Genomic DNA, 22,376 nt, shown 5'->3' on the forward strand with positions numbered 1-22,376 from the left:
AGCAGGGCAGTGGAAAATAAAATCACGACCTTCAAAATAAAACCAAAACATTACTAACCATAAAGAAGCAAAGGGATAGGAAATTGGAAATTATTGTTCAATAAAAGTGAAAAATGCTTAAATGTAATTAGATAACCACATTAGGAAGAATTAAAAGCATAAATATTTTTAATCCAGTAAAGCAGAAGGACCACTAAACAATAGTAATAATGATAATGAAGGCGAGGCATAAGGAACAACATCAAATGGATGTTAGCGTGGCTTTCTCCTGGGCCACAGAGCCTTGAAGCCTTCCTACTGCACACAGGGTGGTGTAGGCTCACTTGAACTTGTGGACTCTTGTCTTTCCAGCTGACACTGTATCAAGTCTGTGTCTGACAAGTGTCTGGCATTTCCCATTTCCCAGACCTCTCTCCACTTTGGTTGTCCCCTTTTTCTACATACCAGGGCTCTCTACTGCCCACACCTAGCTCTGTGTTCTGTGACTTAGACAAGTTCCCTCGCCCTTCCCAAACTCCTCAGGTTAACTGCCCTAGGAAAGCTAAACTCTCCCTGGGGAATGTTTCCCACACTTATTCCAAGAGTGGGGAGCAATCACAGCCCTGACATTCAGAGAAAAGACCTATCTTTGTACTTTCAGGATCTTCTGGGTATCCTCCACTCAACCACAGGGCTGCATCTCAGAGTTCTCGGGTCACAGAGTGACCCCAAGATGTGCTCCATCTGCTGACCTAGGCTGAGGGCTACCAACCCCGGTGTCACTCTTGTCACAACCTCTGCAGGTTTCAGCTCGCCTCCCAGCCTCCCAACTGCCCAACAAAGTGGTCTCTGACTTTGAGACTGTGGTAGGTTAAATTCAGGCTTGTGGTTGCCATGATTACTTAGATCCCAGGGTCTTTTAAACAATGGGTTCCCTCTCAAGACAGTGCTCAGCCCCTGTTGTGTACGTCATATAGTGGCAAAATGGATTCTCTCACTGTGTGTGACCTGTCCCTAAAAGGAATTGCTGTCTTACCAAGATCAAAAACTTGATTTGAGACTTGTGAGGGTTGCAGACTTGTCAAAAGGCGTGACTACCAATTTTTTCTCACCACAGCCATTTGCCTCTGCACGCTTCCCCTCCCCCAAGCAGCAGTTCTAGGCTTGAGCTTTGTGTAACTCGGTCTCTTTATAATGTGATCTTATTTGGGTTTTGTAGTTGTTGTGGTGGTGGTGTTTGCCTCTTGTTTTTGTTTGTTTGTTTTTGTTTTTGAAACATTGAAATGTTTTATTAGCACCTTTGTGAACTTCTAAAGCTCTTTCCTTTTTCGGAGTTATGTCTGTTCCTTCCTGCACTAGTTCACCTCCCAAATGGGTAATAAGGGAGGTGGCTTCTAGCCTTCCATCTTACCCAAAATCTCAACTGCTTGCTTAAATTCTTACCTGTTATTAGAAAGAGGTAAGATGTGGTGTGTTTTATATATATATATATATGTGTTTTTTTTTGTGTGTGTGTGTGTGTGTGTGTGCATGTATGTATATATGTGTATGTATACATATATATTTATATATGGTAATATATATTACATGGATATATATTCACCGTGTCATGGTAACACCCATTTTAAAGATTAAAATACTTGAGGCAAAGCAAACTTAGTACACTTGCTCAAAGCCACACTGTTAGCATTTACAAAGACAGGATTTGAATCTAGACATCCAGACATCAGAGTTCACGTTCTCAATCACTGTGCCATTCTGCTCCTCTAAGCGTATCATCTCACTACATTTTAAGTATTATTTTGTTGTGTCTGTTTGAGTCTTTAGGTATCTTTAGATAAACCATAAAATAGGAAGAAAAGTGGCAGAGATAAGGGCATCTTCCCTCACCTAGGCTCTTTCAACCTAGTCTTCCTTCTTGGTTTCATGAACCTCAGCATATTTCTAGCTTCCCTGTGTAAGAAAAGGAGTCCATAGGATTCTTTATGAAAGAAAAGATTCATCTTGTATCTGTGCAAAAGTGTGCTGTCCCTGGACAGAGTCAGCATGATACGGCTGGATTTTGCTGAGAATAGAGAAAATCGTAACAGAAGCTTTAGCGTTGTTTTGTTTTGTTTTGGTGCTGCTTTTACTGGGCTAAAGGATCTCCACATACTTGTAAAAGGTCTCACTGAGCAGTGTGTTTATGGGGGTCTCCAGATGGGTATCTGCAGCAATAGACCGAGTAATACATTGGCCACGGGGGATGGAGAGATGATTCAGCAGTTAAGAATACTGGGTGTTCTTCAAGAACACCTGGGTTCTATTTCCAGTGTGCACACAGCAGCTTGCCACATTTGCAACTCCAGATATAGGAGATCCAACCCACAGACACTGCATGCATGTGGTATGCAGGAATGGGAAAATAACCATATATATATTTTTTTAAAATAATATTTAGTTTAAAAATAGTAGTTGGACATCATCCAATTTACTGGAGACTTAACTTTAATAAAGTCCAAAGATAGAAAAATAACCAATTTGTTCTCTGCTTGAGCTGACATATCTATTGCCTTCTGCCCTCGGATATCAGCACTCCGGCCTTCAGACTTAGATAGAGCTTTACAACAGAGCTTTACAAGACTGCAGAGGCTAAAAGTCTGCAAGCAGTAGCCTAGGAAATTTTATGGCCCTAGTCCAAGTATAGAGGCTGTGGGTCATCAGTGTAAGAGGCAGAGATAAACACCAACTCAAATAGAGCAAATGTATCCATTTTCACCTTCTGCATCAGGATGTCAACAATTTTGATGATCTATACCAGTGATCGCCAAAATGTTGCTCAGTCCATTCTGGCCTTTTCTGGAAACACGCTCAGAAACATACCTGGAGACATGTTTGACCAACTGTCTGCAGTGTAGCTACTTGAGGCATCATACACATTCAGAGTCTGGTGTGGTTTTTCCCTTCTCATTGTTTGCTGTGAGCATGGCTGAGTTATTTCTATGAACTGGACAGTTGGGAGCTACATGTGTTCAGTAGTCAGAAGGACTGAGAATAATACCCATTTGGAAAGTGTCTTTTATAAGCCACAGTACAACACTAGTCTGTTTTCCTTCACAGGACATTTTTTTTTTGGTGTGTGTATACATAGTAGACAGAGTGGTGCCTCTATGTCCTGATTTTCCAGGGCCTGGAGAACCTTAGAAGCCAATTGAAAAGCACAGTGAAAACAATGGCGCCAACTATGTGTCTTCTATCTAGTAAGGGAATGTGCGGCAGGCAAGCAGTCAGAAACCATGACAGCAGATTCTCTGTACAGTCGCAACGTTCTGTTGACCCAGTCCCAAGTTAACTACAGCTAAGATGCTTCTCTGATCCCATGTTTTTCTAGACACAAGATGTGCGGTTAACCTCTAAAAAATGTAGCGTACTATGCTTATGCATAAAGGGCTCTCTACCTCCTTTCCGGAGCCTTCCAATCTTGTAACCATTTGATCATTCATGAACACATGCGTGAATATGTAATTCAAATCTGTTCAAAGGTAGGGATGCTGAGGCCACTTAGTGAACCTGAAAGACTTATCAATCTTTTCTCCATCTGAAAAGCAAGGCTGTTCTGAGAGTAATGAGAATCTGTGCAGGATGTGGAGTCATCCTTATGGCTCCCGTGTTTCAGAGTGATGCTGACTTGCTGTACCCTTTGATCTTGCCTTCCATGTGCCACAGGATCGATAAACAAATAAGCAGGTTCCGGAGATGGTTACCTAAGAAGCCAATGAGGCTGGACAAGGAGACACTGCCAGACCTGGAAGAGAATGACTGCTACACTGCCCCTTTCAGCCAGCAAAGGATCCATCAGTGAGTGTTCTGTGGGAAAGCCAGCATCCTACTAGGAATGTATAGCATGATAGAGCCTTTGCCCTGTGGAAGGGACAACGTAGAGGCCATTCCTCTTGAGTCTTTTGTCCATGTCCCTTTTGCATCAATCAAGGAGGGCTGTAACAATTCTACCATCTCAGGTGGCTTAAAGGGACCCAATTTTTTTGTTTTGTTTTGATTTTATATCTGTGTTTGATGAATAATCATTGCCACAGCAATTCAGAAGTATGGGATCTTTCTGTCTTGTAGCTCTGTCAGGTCCCAGTGCTCAGAGCCCAGACGAAAGTGGAATACACCTTCCATGCTGAATAAAGGTTTAGTTTGTTTGCTTGCTCTGTATCACAGTTTGCTGCTGAGTTCTCCTTTCGCTCAGTATTTCACCACGTTATCACAGGAAGAGCTATGTTACCTGGCAGCCTACTTGCCAGCTCATCTATCAGTCTCACAACAGTAATTTGTCACTTTGGGCACATGGGCAGAAAGAAAAGGTTGGCTGAGTAACAGCCCGGAAAGAATTGCAAAGGTGATCAAGAATGAAGGCAGAGGAAAGCAAACCAAAGGCTGTAAACAACAGGAGGTGGGCTCCCAAAGAGAGTATTAGTCAGGTCAGCCCAGCCTGCACTCAGATAGACTCTGGATTTCCTGGCCTTCCCTGTGCCCATTGTAGTGACAGCTTCAGTAAATATGACTTACCTGGGAGATGGAACGAGGTAACAGATCTTTCTTAAAAAATGATTGCCAAACTTGATTTTTCTTTTAAAAATATAAACCAAATGACAGTTGTCAAGAAGGTGCAGGGACTGCATGGGGAGTGCATGTTTAGCAACAGAAAAATCAATTAAACTGCCGGAGCAAAGGAGAGAAGAAAATGATGTGTAGATGGATGGTCTGTATCAAGATGTGTCTTGCCAGGAAAGATCAATGCAATACAACAGAAGCCATGGGAAAGCCTGTGAAACAGGCAAGCCCTGCATCCCTGCAGGTCTGATTGATACCAACCCAGCCTCATTATTTGAACATATAAAGCATGACGCTCATAGCCCAAAAAGCCTTCATGGAAATCAGTAATTAAATGATACTCAATATTAATCTAGAGATCAGGATCCCTGGGTATTTTCTCAAGAAGGAGATGAAAGATAACATGTTTCTGCTTTTAACTTAAATCCTGGAAGGTCTTTTTAGACTGGTAATTGTTGTTTTAATCCTTCATGTGTGGAGGCTAATTTACTGTCACATTTTGCCTTTCCTTCTTAGCTGACTGAAAGCATGCATGGCACAGTGTAGAAGGGGCTCAAAGCTTTGGGATAATGAGTACATACATGAATAAGTGAGTGAATAGATGGATAGATGGGTAGATGGAAGGATAGAGTGGATAAGTGGAGGAATGGGCAGGCAGAAGAATGGACAGAGTGGAGTGGATAAGTGGATAAATGAGTGGATGGATAGATGGATGGATGGATGGATGGATGGATGGATGGATGGATGGATGGATGGAATGAGTTGATGGATGGATGGATGGATGGATGGATGGATGGATGGATGGATGGAATGAGTTGATGGATGGATGGATGGATGGATGGATGGATGGATGGATGGATGGATGGATGGAATGAGTTGATGGATGGATGGATGGATGGATGGATGGATAGATGGAATGAGTTGATGGATGGATGGATGGATGGATGGATGGATGGGTGGGTGGGTGGGTGATAGATAGACAGACGTATTGATGGGGTAATTAGTGAAGTATATGAAATATGGAATTTTGAATTATTTTAAGGGAATGCAAAGTATGCCACCAAGTTTTATCAGCTACATGGTCTCCATATCTTTGCTGTAGGATAATGCTACTCACCAAGTCTCTCAAACTTAGAAGCATTTAGATAAAAACTATTATTACTAGAGATTATAAGTAAGAATAATATCTTCGTAAGTATTTTTAAATATGTAACAATTACGATAGGAGAGCATATGGTGATAGTAGTATTCCATAGTCTCACAAATTTGAGAAGCCTTTGACACACTTGCAAGTCAATTTAGTGGCTAAGTATTAGTACGGCAGTCACTAATTCAATGTCTGTGTCTTTCTTGGCATTTTCTGAGTATAAACCAAATAACACAGTCTTAACTGTAGCCTGGTAATATATGCTATTTGTTAAATAACAGCAACTAACCCAATAGGTGAATTTTTAAAGGGGAATGATAGTGCTCCTGATTTGGAAAGATGTTGATGAGAGGGTCATGTAGGAAAGAGCACAGACATTAAACACAATTGGGGTGTCTGGGAAACCACAAGTAGGTCTCTGTAAATATTTATGAGAATATGGTTATAGGGTACACAGAGGGCACAGCATTGTTGTTCAGAGAAAGAAGCCAGCCCACTGAAGATGAGACTGGGAGGAGGGCAACTGAAGAACCAAAGGAGGGGGTGGTTGACATAAACATAAGGGTCAGAGTTCAGGGGACCCCAGAGAAGACACATGTCTCATGCCAATGGGACGTGAAAAATTAAACATGGCCCTGAAATATTATGGGTGATGAGAATTTCTTTCTGTTTAAAAAATTGTCGTTCTATATGAGTAACATCCCTTGGATTGGTGTGTAAGAGTAAGATGTGAAGAATGTTGGCTGCCAACTTAGAAACAGTTACTGGTAGAATTAGAAGACAAAACTCCCTAAAGATGTTTTGAAGGTGATATGAATGGACTTAATTTAATCAGAAATAGCTGTTTAATGAGTTCTGGGGGCTGTTGCATGATCCTAGCTTTCCACATGAATATCAAGGATTCACACGATATGTTGACTTTGCAGAACTTTCTCATTGTGTCCATGCTGGAGCAAAATAGAACAACAGGAAATGTGGATCATGAATGTGGTATACAGAATAGAACTTAAAATTTAACTACTCATGATCAAAGTAGGAAAGTGTCTTAAAAATAAAACACCTTTTCAATAATCCCCTCATCTGTCTCCTGTATGCGTGCTTTAGCCGTGTTAAGATCTGACCTCCTTAAGTCAACCTTGTATTTTTCGGTTCCCTTCTACTCTGTTCTTCCTTCCACCTAAAGTAACCTTTTCCTTAGATTCTCATCTTTCAGGATCTACCAAAGACATTTCTCCCAGAAACCTTTCCATGGTATCCAACCTCTACCACCAATTCTGAGTGTGCTGCAACCTTTCATACCTTGGTAACATCTTCCTCTTCCCTGGCTGGTATGGCACGTTTTCATTGCTTTCTCTAAACTCCAAGTCCCACAGTTTTCAAATTCCATAGTAAACGCTTACTGCGATTTGTTCAGTGAGAAAAGTAACTGAATCTATAAAGATGATAATAGCTGGTGTGAGTGGAGAATAGACCTGGGGTCAGCTGACTGCACACTCACCTCAAACCAGGTTCAACTCTCTTCTCCGTACGGGCTGCCTCGATCATTGCCTGTGTCATCACATGACACCTATGCTTATTCGGTTGCTGACATTCAATATATTCACTGCAAACTCATATGACATATTGATAAATACATTTAGTAGCTCTTTCATAGCTCTTGTGAGTTAGCTTGTGGATTACTTCTAACTATATTCATCTCACTGCAAATAGCAGGGTATGCAGAAACACCTTGTGCTTGCTCACCATCTTCTCCACATCCCTCTTTCCCTTTACTCTCCCAGGCTTTGGTCAACCCCATTCAGCACTCAACTCTCTTTAGATTCTCAATATAACATGATGAGTTGTTCCAAGTTCCAGAGTTCGCCATCAATGTTTCTTCCTAGAGAAGACACCCTGACCCCTTTCATTTCTGTCAGCTATTTTGTAGATCAGATACATTTGTTCTGTCCTCTTATAGAAAGCTATTTTTGAAATGGGAGATGGGGGAGGGAAGGAGGAAGGGAGGGAGGAAAGATGTGTGTGGTGCATGTCCACAAGGAGATTAGTCTCAGGTGCGTTACTCAGTTTCCATGTTACTTTTTGAAACCTTCACTAGTCAGGGAGTAGCTCACCAATTTGGCTGGGCTCAGTTAACCAGCAAACTCAGCAGATCCTGCTGTCTCTACCCTGACCTCCAGACATGGGAATGCTGTGTGCAATAACACATCTGGCTTTTTATGTGAATACAGGAATCCAAACTCCTTTGTCATCGTGTCAAACTGCAAGCACATTGGCTGGGCCCTACCCCCAAGACCAACAGCATATTTCTTATATAACATTTCATATTTGAAATTCAATTCTTTTTTCAGCATGTTGTGATTAATTCATGTCTCTTCGGGTGAACTTTACACGCGCAAGGAGCACAGGATGCGTCTGATTTTGCTCACAATACTATCTAATCTAATACAATACCTAACAAACAGGCACTCAATATTTGTTTAGTAGATGAATAGATTAAAGAAAAGGGGGGAAATACAATAAAGACAACACAGAATATAAAATGCTTACATTTTGAATTGTATTAAACAAAAAAAAAGAATTGAAATTGGGAATCAATATAAAAAACAATTGGCCCAACCCTATACTTAAACATGTATCTACGTTTGGCTTTTTAAATGTTTGCTTTCCTACATTCCTTCCTTTTGTTCCTTCTTTCCTTCCTTCCTTCTTTTTTTCTTTGGTGAATACATGCAGAAAATATAACTGATCGTGACACTATAAAATCCAATCTGAAGCATCTCAACTTCAAGATGACTGAGCTATTCTAACTGTACAGAAATACACTAAGACATGTAGAGTTTGGGTCTAGTTAATTTCACTGTATAATGTTTTTATATCAAATTTCTTTAAAGTTTTTGTTAATTTCTCTTCTATTGAAAATAGCTTTCTTTTCTCACATAATATATTCTAATTACAATTTCCCCTCCCTCGGCTCCTCCCAGCTCTTCCCCCCTTTCTCTCCCATCTGGATCTACACACTTTCTGTCTCTCATTAGAAAACAAACTTACATCTAAGGGATAATAATATAATAAATAATATAATAAATATAATATAATAAATAAATAAAATAATAAATAAATAATATAATAAATAATATAATAATATAATAAATAATATAATAAATAAATAACACATTGGCTAAAACAAACAAATAGAAGAGAAGGAGCCCAAGAGAAGGCACAAGAATCAGAGACCCAGTTGTTCGCACACTCAGGAATTCATAAAAACACTAAACTGGAAGCCATAATATACATGCATACAGACAGACAGACACGCAGGCCCTTGGCAAGCTACCTCCGTCTCTGTGAGTTCATATGAGCTTTGATCCTGTTGGTTCAGAGGGCCTTGCTTTCCCAGCATCCTCCATTTCCTCTGGCTCTCACACTCCACCTGCCTCCTCTACTGCAGGATTCCCTGAGCCCTGAGGCAGGAAATTTGATGGAAACTTGCTATTTAGGGCTGAGTGCTCCAATTCTCTTACTTTTTGCATGTCTGGCTGTGGGGCTCTGTATTTGTTCCTATCTGCTGCAGGAGGAAGCTTCTCTGATGATTACTGAACAAGGCTCTTATCTATGAGTATAGGTGAATGTCACTAGGAGTCATTTTAATGCTACTTTTTGTTTAGGCCAGTATTATGGTCTTACCCTAGGTCTCTGCTTCTTGGTCACCCTTGCAGTGTTAGGTATGGGTTTCATCTCATGGAGTGGGCATTAAGTAAAATCAGATACTGGTCAGTTACTCCTACAAACTTTGTGCAATCCTTGTATTAACATATCTTTGAGGCAGGACACCACTGTAGGTCAGAGTTTCTGTGGCTGGGTTGGTGTTTACATTTTTCTTCTGGTCGCAAGCAGAATACCCTCGTGTACCAGAGATGCTAGAATGCAAAGGTAAAGGCTGTCTGTAGACACCAACTGGATTTCCCCATGTTCAGTGAGGTGTGTAAGTGTTGTTTGCAGCAACGGGGCCTTGTCAGTTTGTATAGAGCAAGCTATAGTCTTGACAACAGCCTGGGTTATCTGGGGGTTCCTGTGGGACCCTTTTGGCCAATATCTCAGATGTAACTCAATCCTGGTAATGGATTTGAGGCTCTGTGTCTCCATTATGTGATGATTTTCTTTTTAGATTGCCATCAAATATGTATATATTTTAGGAAGATTTTACTCTGTTAGTTACCCCTCAAATGATCCTTATTTTTAACTTTCTCATATTTCTTTTATTATTACCTTCTCTCCTCCTCCTCCCCATTTGATCCACCCATCCTAGGTTGTAGCAACTTTATCCATCTACATTGATTTTATTTCCCTTTCCTAACAAGATTCTTCCTCCATTGTCCTTTACACTATTCCTAACTTCCGTGGTTCTGTAGATTGCAGGATGATCATAATTGTCTTAACAGCTAATATCCACATATAAGCAAATACATAACATCATCGTCTTTCTAGGTCTGGGCCACCTTACTTAGGATGATTTTTTTTCTAATTTCATCTATATAGCTGTACATTTCGTAGTTTTGTGTTTTAAGTGGGTGAGCAATACTCCATTGTATAAATGTTCCACATTTTCTTTATCACCTTTTCTGTTGAGGAACATCTAGATTGTTTCCAATTACTGGCTATTATGAGTAGAGCAACAGCAAACCGGATAAAGAAAGTGTCTATGAAGTGTATGGGCATCTTTTGGGCATGCTTAATAGTGATATAGCTGAACCTTGAGGTGAATCGAGTCCCATCTTCCCAAAGAAGGTGACACTGATTTCCATAATCACCATTTAAATTTGCAGTTCCACCAGCAGTGAATGAATGTTCTTCTTACTGCACATCATCCCCAGAATGAACTGTTATCTGTTTTATTGACCTTAGCCCTTTTGACTACTGTAAGATGAAATCTCCGAGTAATTTTGATTTACATTTTCCTGGTGGCTAAGGATGTCAACCATTTCTTTCTCTCTCTCTCTCTCTCTCTCTCTCTCTCTCTCTCTCTCTCTCTCTCTCTCTATCTCTCTCTTTTTGTTGCACATTTTCTATCATTCTGGTTTATTTGCAATTAGCATCTTTAAAACGTAAATGTGATATGTGATAAGAAAACAACTTTAGCACAAGAGAACCTCATAGCACAGCTTTAGGATAATGTGTTTGTGTATGTGTAAGTACATAAAATATTCTTTTTATATATTTTCATTAGATATTCTTTGTATTTACATCAAATTTTATCCCCTTTCTCCCCTCTCCCTCCCCCTCCACTTGCTTTTCTCAAATATTTGAGTTTCCTCTGTTGAGAATTCTCTGTTTAGATCTATGCCACCTTTTAAATTGTGTTATCTGTTCTCTTAATATATAGTTTTCTGAGTTCTTTATACAGTTTTGATATTAACCCTCTAACAGATGTGCAGTTTATAAAAAATCATTTCCCATTCTGTAGCTGCTGCTTTGTCCAAATAAAGATGTGCCTTCTTATGCAAAAGCTTTGTAGTCTCATGAGGTCCCATTTATCAATTATTGTTCTTAGTACCTAGGTTGATGCTGTTCTGTTCAGAAAGTCTCCCTGTTTCAATGTATTCAAGGTTATTCCCACTTTCTCTTCTATCAGGTTCAGTGTGTCTGACTTTATATTGAGGCCTTTGATCCACTGGAGGTGAGTTTTAGGCAGGATGATAAACATAGACAAATCTATATTTTTACGTCATTGAAAGAAAACAATTGGGTAAGCATTTTCATAGGTCTAAAGTGACACTTGGTTATTTTACATGGTATCACCAAAGGTGCACCTATGAGTAAAAAAGAAAAAAAAAAAACCCACCTTCTTCTATATGCCAGGAATGATCCTAAGAGTTGTGTGTGAATCTCCATAACAATCATTACATGGCCACAGATATCACTATCACTATCACACAGATAAAGAACATAAGGCCCAGAATAAAATACATTTAAGCATTAAACAGGCTCTCTGGACCAGTCCTGTCCACTTGTTCCTATGTTGGACTTTCCTATGGTGGTTATACCAATTTACCACTGATCTAGTCACTTGAAATAAGAAAATGTATCCACGTAGTCTTCAAATGTGACAGTTCAACATGGATATCCAATATCTGTGTGGTGGATAGTTGTTTGTGGAGATGCTTGTCTTGTGCATTGTACTGGTTTATAATTTGTACCTGATTGCCCCCAGCTCTAAGAGTGTACAAACTAAAGAAATATACACACCAGTAATTGAGCACTGTAGAAGTTAAGTTGTTGTTCACAACACTGGCTAATGTGAATCATCCTCATAAAAGAAAGTACAGCCTGCCTGCTTTATGTAGCTATTCAGATACTTAGACTTATATCTCCTATTTTTTCCATTCCATAGATCCACTGTAAATAAAAGAGAAATGGAAAATTCCATTGGCAGTTCGTGTCTTCACAGGCCGGGCTTAGATGCTGTCTGGAGCACTTTACCCATATCGCAGGGCCAAATCTCTACTGTGTACTTGTTCTTAACTCAGGAAATGCTGGGATGCTAACTTGCCTGGCTGTGCAAGAGATCAAAATGAAACAGGCTTATTAAGGGACTAAGCAATGCTGGGGAAGAAATTCCAACCCAGACAAGGAGGAACATACACTCCCCTTTGTTGTGGAGAGCTGCCTTGTGCCTTATAAGATAGAAAGATCCTGACTTCCAGCCACTGGATAGATACTAGCCATGTCCCTTCCCCACCTTGTGGTGATCAAAACTCTTTCCACATCTTTTTCAGCTGTCCTTTGGTAGTGACAGAAGAGCAACAAAAATCTGGACCCCAAATCTGGACCCCTCCCCACTTCCTCGAAAATCCCTGTCCATCTGTCCTCCTTGCTAGACAACCTCTGATAAATTGAATTCCATAGGAATCTGGTAACTGTGTTAGACAAGTCCATTTAAGCATTAATTTATTCCTCTTCTCCTCCTTCCTGGGGATGTTGCTCTGCTTAAGTATCCCACTGCCCTTTATTCTTAAAATGGCATTATCAGAAACATCCTTGAGGCAATTGCTTGGTAAGGTCAATACCTATAATAAAGATTTTCTATGGGTACAAGGTATGAAAAAGGAGATGGAAAAGAGTCATGTTACTTTTTATAATGCATATGAAACGAGTTTTTCAGAAAGCAGATTATTTCTAATTGCCTTTTTAGAAGTATGCCATGTACAGATAGGAATAATTCCCAATTTCCTATATGTTTTATTATTAGCATTGATGCATTTCTTTAGTTTGTACCCTCTTAGAGCTGGGGACAATCAGGTACAAATTATAAACCAGTACAATGCACAAGATAAGCATCTCCACAAACAACTATCCACCACACAAGTTATTGGATATCCACGTTGAACTGTTACCTTCAAAGACTACACAGATACATTTTCATATTTCCGGTGGCTAGATCAGTGGTAATTTGGTATATCCATCATAGGAAAGTCCATTGTAGGAACAAGTGGAAAGGACTGGGCCAGCCAGCCTAGCTTCAGGATCCACGCCTTGGAATTAATGATAATTGAATAAGTCTTCAGGAATTCTTTACCACCATTTTCTCCTGATTCAAAATGTGGGTAATGACCATATATAGCTTATAAGGGTATCACTGGGATAAAATCAAATCATGGCAGAAGACTCTGAAGCAGGTCTACTTCTCAGCCTTTCCTAATTTTTAACGGCTACTGCATTCCTAAGTTATGTCCCTCTCCCGTCAAGCATTGCATCATTTTGATCTTGATTATCACATCTTCTACTCTGATATTTTTCATCCTTTTCCATTTCTAGGCATCCTGGTGATTATATTAGATCCAACTGAAAACTTCAGAAAAATATCCATGACTTAGTCTGCTTTATATTGTAGTAACAAGATAACTGAGCTGGGGATTCTGTGAAGAAAAAATATTCATTTAGCTCACAGTTCTAAAATTTCAAGACCATGGCCATGGGGTTGGCTCCCAGTCGACGGTATCTGAGCCAACAGAGTAATATCTAGAACATGGTAGTAGAGAAAACTCAAGTTACTGGAAAGAGAACAGGTTTGCTCTTTTGTAACAACCTCCTCTCATGAGAACCATTCCACTCCCACTTCCCAAGTCCTCCTCTAAAAGGTTCTGATACTTCTAAATAGCATGAAGTTGGTTCTCAACCCTATTTAACATAACATCCTCAGTCTTCAAATCAGCCAGTGAACAGTCTCGATTCTATCTGCAACATAATTCCTCTTTGCCATACGGCTTGACGCATTGACAAATTCTAGAGCTTGGAACGCAGACATGCATACTTGGAGTGCCACTGCCCAGCCTCAAATAGCCATATGGATTTGCCAGTCCACAAAATTCCAAGGTTTGGGACTAGAGGTTCAGCTTGATGGTAGCAGCAGTGGGAAACCTAGGCCAGGGGTGTGGTGAGGATGCTTGGGAGACTTTCTGACTTGAACTGGAATAGAATCACTTCCAACTAACTTTGTCCTCAGTATTCCAAATAGGCTCCTATGTATTAATGCTGCATTCTGAGTTGTCTCTTAAATCTTCACAGCATAGATATCTGAATATATTGATTGCTAGAGCAGATATGTTCTGCAGTAATTTTCTTTCAGGGCATTTGGAGTTTTTCTGTTCTTTTCATCGATCTGAAGTCTTAGGAGAATCCTATAGGCAATGAGATACAAGATTGATTTCAGTAGGATTGATGTACTTTTGGTACCCCAGTGACACAGAGGAGTCTCAGAACACGTGTTTTATTGCAGTTCCTTGCTGGCATTGGGATCTTCGATATGCGTGCTGTTGGGGTTGCTCTGCAAAGGCGCGGGGGATGCAGCCGTGTTCTGGAACGTTTTAAGCTGAGATGGCAGTGAAACAAGCTGTAAAGCCTAAGGAAGGCTTGTGCTTCTGAAAATCATGTGGTTCCTTTCAAGTGGGGCCTAATGACACAAAACTTAAGTGTAAGGATCGAAGATATCCCCTAATCATACAGAAAAAGCAAAGCTTTGGGTGGCTGAGGGTTCTGAAGATAGGTGAATTGTCTTTGTATTTGAGAAACCATCTGTTTTGTGTCTTCTAAGTTTATTTTTTCTAACATAATAATTTTACTGATTCCTTGAGGATTTCACACCATATACCGCAATCACATTTACCTCTGAGTCTTTCCCTGTCCAAAACCCTGCTTTTGTCACACACACACACACACACACACACACACACACACACACACACAAACACACACACAAACACACACACACACATTTTTAAAAAAATCTACTTTGGGTTATCTACACACTCACTGGAGTATGGTAAAACTCTTAGTGCCCTGCTCCTTAATTAGAGTTAAGTCCTTACCCTCCTGTACCCTTTCTAGAAGCCATCTATTCTGGACAGCAAAGCTTCAGTATCCTATCACACTTTTTAAGAGTTCGCTCTGATGGCTTCTTGTTTAGGCTGTTACTGTGAAGTTGGGCTAGAATTAGGGGTTGCCATGGAAGTTTCCCATGTCCCTCTCTTCTACTCCCCCTTTTCTCCTTTCTCATAACTACTACATCACATATACATAAAACAGCAACCACAAAACCATGTTATTTCCAAATGAGTTACAAAAGATTGTTTCTCACCACATAGAAGTCCATGATGCATGCTCCTGTAGATTGTGAAGAGCAAACAATCTGTTTTGGCAGGGGATCAATAGCTGCAGAAGCACAGTTGAGAAAGAGGTGCTAAATACAGAAATATTGCACATAGTCATCATTTGAATGACCAGTGACCCAGAACTGCAGCTTAGGTACCTTTATACCTAAGGTAAATAAATAAAGATAAATCTTGGTCTTCATATCTCCACTTCCTCACTCTGAACACTACACATAAGCCACCAGTTTTGTTTCCCACTCAAGAGTAAGGATCTCACCACTACAGATTGCCTAGATTTCATTACCCTCAGTACTGATCACCATCACCAGTAAATCCTTTTGGCCTTTCTCATTCTGACCTCACTGCTTTCCCCATCTTGAAAATGGCTACAAACTCTTACACAATTAGGATGTCTTGTAAAAGAATCTTTTATTCATCTGATGTAATTTTCATTGTGAAAACTTACTAACTCTGTCATCTAACTTAGGTCTCAAAGCTTCTAACCTCCATGCAATCCTATCTGGGCCTAGCATGTTTTCAGCCATTGAGACCTACTGTGGAATAAGCTCACTCTTTCTAGCACTTTCTGAACTCTGGTCAACTCTGACTTCAAACTTCTCTCCATGCTGACTAATTCAAACTGGCTTGTTTCCGTTTCTGACTGAATTGTTCTACTTGGCTTCATACTAACTTTACCAGTATGTTCTAAACTTTTGGCTCCTCATTTTCTGGCTTGTTCTGTCTTCACCTGTTTCTAGCTTGTTCTTTCTCTGTAAAACTGTCTCAGCAAAACTTCCCTTTCTCCTTTTCTCCCTCTGCATTGCTATCTCTTAAGTAACCTCTCTTTTTTCTGTTCTTGTGAGAGTAGGGCACATAGTCTGTCAAATCTTTCTCTGATTCGTCACTTTGTCTGCTGATTAATAGACATCACTTTCAAACATGGCTGCTTCTTTCTACAAACTAACTTTACCTTCATTGTTTGGGATTAAAGGTGTGTAGCAGGGGTGTGTCTGTATTCCAGTAGCCATGTTGCTAAGCTAAAATCCCTCTATAAAGTCTCCTCATCTCTCTTGCTCTCCTGTTTTTCCTCACTGACACATATGCCTACCCTGTTCTTGTCACAGACCATTTGCAAGATGCCAGCCACCAATGCATGCAGCACCTTTGCACATTTAGGAGGCACCCTCCTTGCTCACAGATTCTCACATAAGTGTGGACAAGATTTCAATACCCATCCCTGGTCCTTTTGGCCATGTACTCCCATACCAATTACTAAGTGATACCCACGAAGAGGCATTTCTTTCTTGTTTAACACCTTTCAATGTCTTTCCTGGGCTGTCAGAATGAAGCTCAAACATCTTAACATGACATAAAAAATGATTTTTCAGTTTCTTATCCTCTTCCCTCAGCATTCAGGGGTATTACAATGCATACAGGATTTTTTAAATATTCACTAGCTGTTGATCCTTCCTGTAAGTACTCCCTCCTTTCTCTCTGACAGAATCTTTTTCTCTTCAGCGAAGACATCATCTCCTTTATGAAATGTCTTATGTCTCATGCACGTGATATTAGCCTTCTGAGCTCATTGGCATTTTAAAATGACGATTAAGAAGCTGATTATATTGGACTACTATTGTGTCTGTGTCTGGATAGTGGACAGAGTAGAATGCAGCATCCGGAGCAATTACAGAGGAGTTCCAGGGTTTTATCTGCATTTCTAAAAGATATAAAGGACACCTTGGAAGGATAGCTGTCTTTACAAGGCAGCTATTTTTAATTTTAAGTATTTTATTTAATTTAAAAATTTTTGACCTTTTGTTGTGAAAAAAATCTTACAAAGTCTTGATAAAGACAACAATTTATCATAGAGCACCTGACCTGTCAGATTCATATTGTCCTGTATACTGCCCATCTGTGACAGAAGCACCCAGTGCCCAGAGGCTGTGTGAAATACATTGAAAATGTTCTACAGCTCTTCTTAAGAACCATTTATAATGCCTTTCCCTCTGTCATGCCCTCTCCTCCTTGGGAATGCCTTTTATCTCTGACACAAATACGCTTCTATGGCAACCTTCTTCCTTTCAGCTTCCCTTCTTCCTTCATTGTTCTTCCCAGTCCACACGTCTCACTTGTTTTTCCCCTTCTTCATTTTATGGTTTGATATGGCTTTTCCACCAGAGAGAAAAATCCATCCTTTTCTAGGCTGTAACTCATAGGAATATCTTCTCTGGGTTAAAGGTTGACTCGGTCAGGTTCCACTAAGTTCTGCTGCAGTAAATGGTAAGTTTCTAATCAGTGGGCTCTCCAAATAATGATTGTTTCTTCCTCATATATTAGCTGAAACTCAGGTGCAGTTTCCTACAAATGTCATTTTTATTACAATGCCTGACTGAAGAAGCAATCTGCATCTCAGACATGCATTTTTCATGGCAAAGAAGAATAGCATGGCAGGATGCCTAAATGTCTGCCCCCAGCCTGTCCTGTATCACTTCAGCTCATAGTCCATAAGCCAGAACTGGTGGTATGGCCAAGGATGACGTGAATGGGATGAAGAATTACACTCTTCCTCTAGGAAAGAGGATTATAAGTCATGTGACATGCGATTGTCACAAGGAAAAGCAGTACACTGGAGATAAGAATATTCATAGAACACCCCAGGTTAATTACTGTTATCTTGTCACACTTACATAATGCTTTAGTCTGTGACCTCTTCTAGGGGTCAGATGATGTCACATAAGATTTTTTTTTCTGTTTTTAAACTCCTAGTATGTTTTTAGAAAAAGGAAACGTCAGCAGATTAAAAAACCTTTCTAGGGTAGAAACTGAGTCTTGGAATCAGGTTATTTCGATCTTCAGCTTTAGGAATGACTGGTCCTGCTGGTCCCTACCTGTGATTCCAGGACTTGGGAAAAAGTGTGACATAAGAGGAGAGGTGTGAGTCTGAGGTCAGCCCAGGCTACAAGGAGACTCTGTCTTCAAATGCAGCTAGACAAATGGACAAACAATGCCCAAATCCAGCAACCTCCTTTAAACTGTATCTGTGTTCTGTTAGATTAGCAAGAAAGACAAATGACATAGACGGTGCTCATGTGGTTCCCTATTTAGAAGTGAAAGAGACAACAACATCTGTCCCTTCAGTATTTCTCCTTATAGCTTCTACACATGATGGTTCCTGAGATATTAATTTGGGAGCAGCTTCAGCATCACAAAGAAGCACTGAGGTCACACAAATAGTAACTATAGGAACTGAAACCATAGCTGACACAAAGGCTCATGGGATTTAAAAACACAGAATAATAAGGGCCAGGATGGTAGGAGAGAACTGAGCCCCAACACTCCGAAGAGAAGAAGGTATCCTGTCTGCTCCAGCATGCAAGGGGCACAGAGAAGGGGGTCTAGTTTGGGAGGTGCTTGTCTTTGAAAGCTGGGATCTGGATTTAATGGCAATTTCTAAGTGGAAGGATATTGTTGTTAGGGTGGCATCAGCAGGAACAGGTCGGCCATTGAGCAGGAGTACCTGCATTGCTCTCTTTGAGTCTCCATATAGTACCCACACTCAAAAAGCAAGTCAGAGCAAAGCTCAAGTGTCTCCAATCACAAAAGAGAGAAACTGAAGAGAACTCTCAGAAATACCTTAATAAACACTGCACTCCCTAATACCTGCAAGTTTGTAGTTGAGACTTTCATTGTTTGGGTAAAGCCATCTTTGGTTAAAATACAAGTGTCAGTTGTCAAGATAAAATATTTATACTCCATTGTAAATCATTTTTAAATCCTTTAGTGGAAAGAAGAGCTAATGCAGGGAAACTTTCACTACACCCAGAATAGCTGGAGACTCCCATGAACACACAGAAACTGGAAAGACGGAAACCGTGATCAGGGAGAACGAATGTTACCAAATTTCAACTGTCTCGGGCACTTGCAGAGTTTCTATGGCTTTGCTACTCCCAGCAATACAAAGGACTAGACAGATCTATCTATTGCTTTCTCATCTCTTGGGGCATTTGAGCTTTAGCAAAGGAAAACAAAACTAAGACCCATAGCTAAGACTGGACTGAGGTGGAAGCTGTGTCGCTGACTAATGAATTATGGCCTAACAAATGCACAGAGAATTTGATTAGCCTGCTGCTATAGCAGAAGGCAGAGGGCCAGGTTTATTTGTGTTTTCCTGGTGATTAAATAGAAAACTGCCTTTTGTTTCCAAACTTACTTTACTGAAGTGGTCTTTTTTCATTCTGATTTTCTTTTAAATACTAACTAAAACTAACATCTCATAACGTTGAATACAGCAACTTCTCATCAGGCATATTAATGGTTCAGTCAGCATCCACCACAGTTCTATGGCAGGCCTTGGGTAATACTGGGTCAAGATAAATTAATCACACTTTCCGTTAATGGTTAAGTTCACATAAACTCCGGTTCAAAGCCAGGCTCTTGAGTCATTTGGATGAAGACTCCTGGCACCAGCTCTGTGTATCACAACACAGCTTTGTGAGTTTTTGTTATAATAAATAATGTGAAAGCCAATAATAGAGGCAGGGCAAGTACATGCTCAATAAATGATGTCCTTGTCAATGGTATCCGTGAAATGTAATAGCAAATAATAACAATGTAATACAGACATTTTTTGTGGCCCAGTCTTAAAAGTAAAATAGATCTGAAACATCTGAAACAGTTCAAGAACTATCCCCCTCCATCCCTCTCCATCCCCCTCCATCCCCCTTCATCCCCCTCCAACCCAATCCAACCCCCTCCATCCCCCTCTATCCCCCTTCATCCCCCTCCATCCCCCTTCATTCCCCTTCATCCCCCTCCATCCCCCTCCATTCCTCTCCATCCCCCTCCATCCCTCTCCATCCCCCTCCATCCCCCTCCATCCCCCTTCATCCCCCTCCATCCCCCTCCATCCCCCTTCATCCCCCTCCATCCCCCTCCACCCCTCTCCATCCCCCTCATTCCCCTCCATCCCCCTCCATCCCCCTACATCCCCCTCTATCCCCCTCCATCCCTCTCCATCCCCCTCCATCCCCCTCCATCCCTCTCCATCCCCCTCATTCCCCTCCATCCCCCTCCATCCCCCTCCATCCCTCTCCATCCCCCTCCATCCCCCTCCATCCCCCTCCATCCCCCTCCATCCCCCTCCATCCCCCTCCATTCCTCTCCATCCCCCTCCATTTCTCTCCATCCCCCTCCATCCCCCTCCATCCCCCTTCATCCCCCTCCATCTCCATTCATCCCCCTCCATCCCCCTCCATCCCTCTCCATCCCCCTCCATCCCCCTCCATCCCTCTCCATCCCCCTCCATCCCCTCCATCTCCCTCCATCCCCCTCCATCCCCCTCCATCCCCCTCCATTCCCCTCCATCCCCCTCCATCCCCCTCCATCTCCCTCCATCCCCCTCCATCCCCCTCCATCCCCCTCCATCCCCCTCCATCCCTCTCCATCCTCCTCCATCCCCCTCCATCCCCCTCCAGTCCCCTCCACCCCTCTCCATCCCCCTCCATCCCCCTCCATCCCCCTCCATCCCCCTCCACCCCCCTCCATCTCTCTCCACCCCTCTCCACCCCCTCCATCCCCCTCCATCCCTCTCCATCCTTCTCCATCCCTCTCCATCCCCCCATTCTTTTCTCTTCAGTTGCATTCTTTCTCTCTTCCTCCTCTGCCTTTTATTCCTCTTCACAACTTCTCTATGATACAGATTATAACCCACCTCCTAGTTCTCAAGTTAAAAGTACTGTGAATTACCAACATTTTCCAACCTCTGGACTGACTGAGAAATGTTCTCTTGTTAAGTGTGTGGCTTTTTAAAATATTGAACTAAACATGTGGTTTGCTAACCTCTCCCTATCATCACATGTGATGTTTACATACATATGAGAGAATCTTGTGTGTTCTTGTTCTCGCAGAAAACACATTAGAATACACCATAGAAGGTATTAAAGACACCTTAAACATATTCTGATTTGAAAAACATTTCCAAAATTTATGGGAATAACAGAGTTAACATTGATCATGTCATGATAGGATGTTATACAATTAAGTCAATTAAGATACCAAATTTGGCTGCTGCTTTATCCTCAGACCTTCCTAAGCATATTTTATATTACATTTTTTCGTACATTTTGTGTATCTGAAAATACTTCATTAAGAGAGAGAAAAAAAACAGCAGAAAAAAAAAAAAACAGATTGATCTGAAGGTTTTTGAACTGTGATGGTCAATCACCCTTACAAAAAGTGACAAGTAGAAATCTCTTCATAACGTCATTATATGGTCATATATAAATACAATATGTACACAGGTACACACCACACAGCATTTCCTCATCCTCAAGTATCCTTATGACATAGTGTTTTTCTAATCGTTATTCAAAAATAGTGATTTAGAATACTGTTTCTCAACCTATGGGTTGTGACCCCCACAGGTACCCTACAGATCAGATATTTACATTATGATTCATAACAGTACCAAAAATGTAGTTATAAAATAGCAATAAAATAATCTTATGGTTGGGGGGTTGCCACAACATTGTATTAAGGTGTCTCGGTGTTAGGAAGTCTCAGAACCACTGATTTACAGGGTTACAGGAGTTTCTAAGCTCAAATAGTGCTTACCCCAGATTCTTCTTGCTTTTATCATTTACCAAAAACAGTAGATATTACCAGATTCTGTCCTGATGTCATCTTCCCATCTTAATGGTATAACACAGATGTGTTTCTTAGGAAGAACAAAAAAAACACCAAAAGCTCCAAATGATTTTGAAAATATGTCTAGATCAAATATGTTTACAGGCTTGCAAGCTCATAAAAAGTCATTTCTATCTATCCAGGAAGGTATATCAATAACCTCCATAGGGTTTCCTTCCAGTTAGAGCCAGCTTCAGTCTGTTAAACCCACTGTATAAACAATTGAGCCCTAAAACAATGCCAGTCACTGAGGATTCTGGCTGTATATCAGAGTAGGTGTCTTTGTTTTCAAACTAATTCTATTTTATTTGTTTTACATTACGGCT

General features: G+C 40.8%; 1 protein-coding gene across 2 annotated transcripts in view; it reads left to right on the plus strand.

Annotated features, from left to right (window-relative positions):
• ANO4 (anoctamin 4) overlaps positions 1–22,376 on the plus strand; it is a gene marked incomplete at both ends in the record, with an annotated part of 205,954 nt that overhangs the window by 103,622 nt on the left and 79,956 nt on the right. For both annotated transcript variants that reach the window (XM_080935151.1, XM_080935152.1), the window contains one exon: positions 3,685–3,816. In XM_080935151.1, the coding sequence (XP_080791277.1) occupies positions 3,685–3,816 (132 nt within the window). The remainder of the gene's footprint in view (positions 1–3,684; positions 3,817–22,376) is intronic.

The sequence above is a fragment of the Micromys minutus genome, assembly GCF_963924665.1.
Source record: "Micromys minutus genome assembly, chromosome: 22".
Lineage (NCBI taxonomy): Eukaryota > Metazoa > Chordata > Mammalia > Rodentia > Muridae > Micromys > Micromys minutus.